This window comes from Solea senegalensis, unplaced genomic scaffold (genome assembly GCF_019176455.1).
Source record: "Solea senegalensis isolate Sse05_10M unplaced genomic scaffold, IFAPA_SoseM_1 scf7180000012914, whole genome shotgun sequence".
NCBI classification, from domain to species: domain Eukaryota; kingdom Metazoa; phylum Chordata; class Actinopteri; order Pleuronectiformes; family Soleidae; genus Solea; species Solea senegalensis.
In genome coordinates this window covers 361-8,345 of record NW_025320720.1, presented here as the reverse complement: position 1 = coordinate 8,345, position 7,985 = coordinate 361, and the positions used below count along the sequence as shown (strand labels likewise).

At 40.7% G+C, this 7,985-nt stretch overlaps 1 protein-coding gene across 1 annotated transcript; it reads right to left on the bottom strand.

Moving 5' to 3' along the window:
* Positions 1 to 876: 876 nt before the first annotated feature.
* Positions 877 to 7,781, bottom strand: LOC122760062 (extracellular calcium-sensing receptor-like; the record flags this gene model as incomplete). The annotated part of the gene is made up of 9 exons (XM_044015143.1): positions 877 to 2,256; positions 2,367 to 2,490; positions 4,309 to 4,515; positions 4,931 to 5,134; positions 5,195 to 5,464; positions 6,288 to 6,479; positions 7,033 to 7,119; positions 7,196 to 7,484; positions 7,642 to 7,781. Coding segments are annotated over 9 exons (2,409 nt in total), but the record flags the coding sequence as incomplete, so codon positions are not given.
* Between the last annotated feature and the right edge of the window lie 204 nt (positions 7,782 to 7,985).

Sequence of the window (7,985 nt, the reverse complement as noted above, 5' to 3'; positions counted from 1 at the left end):
TCGTTCCACTCCATAGGCATAGATTAGATCACCCAGTCTTTCCAACTTCTTCATGGCGGACGTAACTGCACCGTTAAGCCCCTTCCAGCAGCAAGCTGTTCAAGAACCTATTTGTGGACTCGTTCCACAGATTAGCCTTCTTTGATTTTTTCATAGAAGTAAGACTGGGCGTCCCTCTGTACCCGGCAAGACTGTCGATCGGAGCAGACTCTCCTTTGGCGCAAGATTTGTTGCAGATCTAAACAAACCCAGGTGGGACACATTCATTTAATTGTGAATAATCACTGGGCTGTTGCCACATTTCAGTTAGGCATTCATCCAGGATGTTGTGGAAAAAAGGACCCTTGTTGGTCAAAGTGTCACGATCCCACTCTCCTCCACTATTATTATTGTTGTGGTTTTCCTCCGTGCTGCTCTCTCTCTCTCTCTCCCCTCTCTCTGCAGGAGGCGTGGCTGACGTACTTCCACTGATGACGCTGGTGATCAGCAACACCTGCGGCAGATCCTCCTCACCTGCTCCTGATGATCAATCAGCAGTTTTCTTAAGCCTTGTCGTCCCAGTCACCAGCGTCAGATTGTTTTGCTCTACCAGTGGTAACGTCGTAGACTTTATTTTGTGACATTACAACTCTGACTTCCCGATTACCCATTTGTGTTGTTCTGCCTCAGGTCGCCACCTCTCCTGCTTCCCCGAGAAAATGGCTAAGAATATGCCATTAAAAACCCTTAATAGTGCAGAGTACATTTTTAAACTCTGTCTCAGTGTCATTGTTGGGCAGCCTGTGGCCAAGTGGAAAGGGAACTTGGCTTGTAAAACAACAACAATAATACACCGGGGTTAGAAAAGAAGGGCAGCAGGGGCAGTTGACACCAAAATACAATATTTTACTTTATTTTAAAGTAGATTCAAGTTCAAAGAAGTTCAAACCTGAAGTGCTGGTCTCAAAAATAGCCAAACAAAGAACCAGGTTAATGCACAAGAAAAAACATACACACATCCAAGGAGGGAAAACACCACAGCAAACGCCCTCCTTTCCACAAAAAGGAGTATGAACACCATCAAGGTCTCACAAAGCTGCAGCACCTTTTATTGCCTCCACTGTTAACCAACTCAAGACTCCTGTGTGCAGGAGGTTGAGAGTCAAAACAGACATACCCACACAAATACACCAAGCAAGCACAGGGGTTGTAAAAGTCATTTTTGAATACGAGAATCAACATCTGTAAAGAAATATCAATATTAAAACATCATTGATTAATGAACATGTATTTTAAATGGTTAGTTATCCATAAGTCACTGAAAGAAATCTACAAGTCCATTTGCTACTGACTCAATAGCTTTGGGTTAATTTGTGTTTCATCATTTATTTTCTTTCCCCATCAGATGCTGTTTTGTATTCTTTTCAGGCTTCAGTAAAATAATGTAACTCTTTGGAGCAAACAGGCAGAACAATAAGCCAAAGCTGGAGGCCAAGATGGCAAATGACTCAACTGCATCTGCATAATTTCCAGGGGAGCTGATATAAGCAGGGATGAATGCTAGCCACACAGCACAGAAGATTAGCATGCTGAATGTGATGAACTTGGCCTCGTTGAAGTTCCCTGGCAACTTTCGGGCCAGAAAAGCCAATACAAAGCACAGACAGGCCTGTAGACCAATATATCCAAGAACGCACCAGAATGCCAGGCTAGAGCCCACACTACACTCCAATATGATCTTTGAATGTTCATATTGTGTATTTCTGGATGGAGACGGGGGAGCATCAATGAGCCAGGCAGTGCAGATAACCACCTGAACCAGAGTGCAGCTGGAGATGATGGTCCTCTGCTGCTTAGGCCCCAGCCACTTCATGATGTTGTGCCCTGGCCTGGTGGCAGTGAATGCAGCCAGTACCACCAGGGTCTTCCCCAGGATGCAAGAAATACACAGTGAAAATGTGATGCTAAAGGCAGTGTGGCGCAGCATGCAGGACCAATATGTTGGCTTTCCAATGAAAAGCAGAGAACACAGGAAACACAGAGTCAGTGCAAACAGTATGAAGAAACTGAGCTCAGAGTTATTCACACGGACAATGGCTGTGTGTCTGTGACAGAAGAAGACTCCACAGACAGCCAGAGTGAAGCAGGCGCCCACCACAGACATCACTGTCAGGGCTATTCCCAATGAATCGAAGGTCAAATACTCCACTTTCTTGGAGATGCAGGCTGTTCTGTCGTTGTTTGACCAGAAGTCCTCAGGACAAATTGTACAATCTACTGAGTCTAAAGGGAAGAAAGCATGAATAATTTTCAGTCTTGCATTACTTCTGTACTACAATTGTAAGAATGGATTTGCCTTGACATTTTATATTTCAGCTCAAACTCACTTGTCTGATTGCTAATTTTGCCACTGTCACATGGTACACAGTCAAAGCAGCAGATAGGCTCCCCACGACGGACAGCCTTCCGGAAGCCTGGAAGACAACTGGCACTGCACACAGATACTGGCACCTAGAGTGGAGAAACCATGTGCTGATATTGGTACATTTTATTGGTTAATCTTTTGACAGATGGAACATTCCTCCAAACCACATGTCAATGAAGTATGTGTCACTTCTAGTTTCTCAAGTGGGTTTAACACAGTGTTCTGAGTTTTACGCTGGTTAGATATGAAGTATTTTGTCTGCAGATGTCAGACATAGTCTACAGTAGGGCTGGGCGATATGGACTAAAAGTCATATCTCGATATTTTTTAGCTGAATGGCGATACTCGATATATATCTCAATATTTTTTCTGTGACATAATTGGGGTTTCCCCCAAAGCATTATAGCATATCAGATAAAATGTCTTCCAAACCCTTTAAACAATAAACAAACAGTCTTTTATAAGTTCAAGCCACATGCCAAATGTCAGAGGTCACAGAAATAAAAATGCTCCTTGAAAAAAATAAGAAATATTTCCTGCATGACAATAATATACAGTAATTAATTAAAAAATACAATACTGTTACAATTTTTACAGTAACAATAAACACCTTTCCACTGACGTATTTACTGCAACTGCACTGCAAACTGTTATTTCATAAAGAAAAGAAACAACAAAAACAGATGATGGAAATATGATAACACTAGTGTAAGGACCCCTCCATACATAGTTTTCAAGTTATTTCATTTCAAATGTTCAGAGTTTATAATGTCATTTTTGTATGTATTGTTCTGTGGAGATCATAAAATAGTATCTGTGCTCCAGTTTCTGTGATGAGAAGTTGCACAGAGAGGTGTCTTTCTCTTTCTGGCCACAAGGTGGAGTATCTGCTAAAGTGAGCATTGCTCAGGAGGCAAGCGCATGTGTATGGGAACAGTTTCCTCCCGGTTCCATAGCAATAGCAGTCAGTGCGTGACAAAAGACCGACATTCTTTCCAGAACACATTTTGTTGCTGGTCATCTGACACTTTAAAACCAAACCACCTCCAAATTATCCAGCCATTGTTTTTTTCGTTTACTATCCAACTCCTCCTCATCATCATCATCCTCGTCTCCATGTTGTTACTGAGTGTAGGTGAGAGGGGAGGGGGAGCACAAAGGGTATGTGTGTGTGTATAGGGATGCAGGGAGAGGAGAAATAGGTGCAAACTTGCGGCCCATGTATTGTCATTTTAACGCAAAATGAACTATTATTGATAGCGATGTTGTCCCGTGTTATATCTTGTTTATATCTCGATATATATTAAAATAAATTAAAAAAATAAAAATAAAATCGCCCAGCCCTTGTCTACAGGTATGCCAGTCGTCATCAAACAACTTTTTGATGGTCACATGGTTGTAAGGTGTACACTGAGGACTGGGTTCCTGCCCATAAGCTATTCCAAAACCTGTGGTTCTCTTAAATATATTTAGCTGTAAATCTGTGCCACATCTTTCAGAAGCCTTTAATGTCATGAAGAAAGATTAATTCATTGTCTACTGCTTTATCCTACACATGAGAGTCGTGGGAGCTGGAGCCAATCCCAGCTGACAAAGAACAAAATACGGAGTCAGACCCAGGAGGGGTCACCAGTCCAGCACACAGAGACAAACAACCATTCACTCTTACATTCCATGAAGAAAGATCAATGAGGTAAACACAGTGGATAGTAGTTTACCAAAGACATCATAATCCAGTTGGGCTTAGAAACTTTGTTGTGTATGAAAACAAATTATCCTGTTTCAGATCCAGTCTGTTCAGTTCACCTGACTTACCTCCATCTCAACCTACAGAACTTCAACAGTTGGCATCTGATGAAGGTAAAAACACAGTGTGAGCAGCTTGCCTCACTCTGATGTCCTGCCCACTTTATCCCGTCCTCCTGGATCAACAGCTCCTCTCCAACAGCCTTGGTTCCATCAAACAAACCCACATTGACAAATTCAATGTTTCCTTCTGGGCCTCTCTGCCAGTTGATAATATCATAATAGGGTACAGAGTCACCCTTGGCATCAAAGTCCACCTCCTCACCAGCAATCTGAAAGTTCACTTCCTGGAGGTAATGTTGCAGCTTGAAAATTAGGAAATGAACAAATTAAACACTGAATTGCATTGAACAAGGTTTGCAGTAAAATGTTGTCTTGCAGAGCTTCCCAGTCTTCAGAGTTTTGAGTTTTCAAGGCCCCTAAAAATCCACAATCAATATTGATTGACATTGATTGACACTCTTTGCCATAAGTGAGATGTCCAGTGCTGTGTTTACAATGGAACAATAAACAATTTAAAAATATTCATGAATATATTTCATTTAGATTTAAATTTTAACTATATGGATATGGGTATGGATATGTACAGTATGTTACATGATTTTAGTAAATGGGAGATTATTTTTGTGGTCTGAGGTCCATCTACAATACTTACAAAGCCCACCACAAGGCTTTGACCCACAGTTTGTAATGGTAAAGAAATAGTGGATTATACAGTACCTGCCAAGGGTGTATGTTGTTGCTCTGAGCACATGAGTTGTTCTGGAAAGGTCCCCTCCCCGGCTGACAGAGAAGGAGGTTGTGCAGGGAATGAGCAATGGCATATACAGCCTTATATACATTATAGGCAACTCTTGGGCTGGATGTATTCATGTAGGCTGAGTTATGTTCGAACAGAGTCTCCTGCCCTGAGCAGGGTGGCATCTGGTTGACAGAGGATAGAAAAGGACTGCAACCATATAGAGACTCCCACAGCTCATGCACCAGGACATTTTCAGGATATCTCTTAGGGTTTACTGTCTGCAGGAAGTCACCCAGTCTGGAGATTTGACCTTTTTTGATGCCAAACCCAATGGTTCCTCCTAAGTAAGGGTAATACTCTCTCCCTGAAAAGGCTGATGCTGTGACCCAGGCTTCACTTGCCACCCACTGTATTCCAGTGATGTTCTGAGTCATATAGTCTCTCAAGAAAGGTGTCATCTCCCCCTCAGCAGCAAATACCACCACCACTTTTGCAGTAGAGCTACGCATCACCTTTACAAAGGGTCAGATAATATAGATGACAGGGTTTTACAAGGAGACAAAACAAAACTGAGTGACAATAAGAAAAACGCAGATGTACACTATGAAAAAGAACTAGTATTTCTGTAGACCTTAATATGTTTCAGGTGTTCATTTTGAAGAAAATATTTTTGGCCAAGTTAGGTCACATTTTTGTTCATAATAATTCATCACTCCCTGTTGTATTTTAGTACTAATTGTCTCTTGACTTCACACCCTGTATGTTCCCACCATTGAGATTTTATGCTCTGCCCAAATAGTTTCAGTGTGACATTTTTCATCTTCCTCGTGTTATGACCCTCTTCATTTTCTGGACATTGTCTCGCGTTTTGTGACCCTTTTGTCATTTTTGATTGAAAGCACATGCACTGAGCCATTGTGGACATAGTTAAATCATGTCTTAGGATTTATTTTTATTGATACATGGTCTGAGAGTTACAATTCAAATCATGACAAATAGATTTTAATGCATTATAAGCTTGGGATGCATAAAATATTACTACAAATAATATTTGTAGTAAAATGCCAGACGAGATGTACACCACCGCACACCACAAACTCGCACTCCAAGGTTTGCTCACAACTTGGCAGCCCTGCTAGTCTACATGCTGATGTTCTTTGGGCAAGACACTTAACCTCACAGTACTGTACCAGCAGTGTGAATCCGTATGAACTATGTTTGACACAAAAACTGTACGGTAAAGCAGCTTTGACTGGTCATCGACAGTAGAAATGCTCTATATAAATACAGACCTCTTAAAGGTAGAAGTCAACAGTGCCCACAGTGTTTTCATACCTTCATTATCCTTAGTCCCCCCTGGTGATTGTACAGCAGAGGAATCATTTCTTGGTACGCTACACATACTTTGGTTTCCTGTAATTCTCTCAGTAAACCTTTTGCAGCAAAGCGGCCATAATCATGGTCTCCTCGCAGCAGCCCCACCCAAGTCCAGTTAAAGTGCACCAGCATCCGTGCAATGGCTTTCACCTGGGGTCAACAAAAAAAAAACAATCAACTCACCCAGTTTAGTTTTAAAGACATTAAAAAAACGTTCACAAGTAAAAAGCAATACCTTCATAAATGATTTGGTTTTGTGCCCTGCTACAACATGTATGTATTATGTAAACGATAAAGAATGGAAGTTTGGCAGAACAAAGAAATATGGATGTATTATTGACAGGGATGGCACATACAGCATAAGCATTGTTCCATCGAAATAAAATGTAAGCAGTGCTGTATATATAAGAAAAAAAAAGCAGAAGTGAAAAAGTGAAAAAGATATCAACAAACAAATCAATAATAAAGATTATAACATCAACAAAGATTATGATAATGACCAAACCTGAAAAGAGCACTAACATAATATAAGAAAGAGGAAAACTTATATATTTAAATGCATTTCTCAGTGTTTAAAAAATTGCCTCTAGTTTATATCTTTATAGCTTTAAAGGTAGCTGTAATAATTATTTCTGATGACAGAGTAGTAAATTTGTTCAGCTTTGACCAAAAACAATAACTGACCACATGTTTTACATTTTACCTGGTAGTCATCACTAGGAATTACTCTGAAGAAGGTTGGATATTTTTGTCTGTCTGACAAACATGCACATGAAGCAGCGTAGCTGATCTGTGTAAAAACAGAGTGCAGTATTACTGAGAAAATAATAAAAGAAATTGTGATGATTGACATAAATAAAAGTTACCATGGAGATCCTGAATGGCTGCAAGATTTTTGACACAACAATAGATTGAGCAGATCCAGAAGCCCCAATCACAGCGAGGAGTGATGAGGCATTTGTGCACATAGAAGAGTTTTCCTCATTAACCCCATTCAGCATTGATAAAACAGCTCTCTGTCCTGTCAGTGGATATCTACACGAATCGAAGATTTTGTAGCCCAGAGTGTGATTCGGCAACAGCACTGGATTCTGGTTTATCTCCTCCACTGCCAGTCTCATAGTCTGAGCCCACCGGAAAGCCCTGGGAAAAAGTCTGTGGCTGATACAGATGAATGCAGTCTGTTCATATAAAAACTCTAATGATTATGAACACATTCTGTCTACTCCATTTTATATTAAGAGTGCAAAATTAGACGTAATTTACATGAAAATAAATATAAAATCCTCCCACTGTCATCTATGAAACTCACCCATTGCAATTTATTGGTGGTGGTCTGTAGGTGTCGTTATGGTCTGGCATTTTCAGATTAAAATGAAGGGGGAAAATCCCACCAATGACATAGTCACCCTGGACCACAAATCCTGGCTGGAAGCTGTTTAGAAGAGTGCACTTCGAAGCTGCTGGTGGAGCTGCAGTTGTGATGCTGGAAAGTGAGCTATCAGTTAAAGTGAGGACACTGAGAGAGTAAAGCAAAGAAAATAAAGCAAGGGAAGTCATATTGTTTCACTGGGATGAGGAGAGAATGAGAGGGACAGAGGAAATGATAAGGCACTTTATAAAGGCTAAAGTATCACACCTTCTGAGTCTTGCACC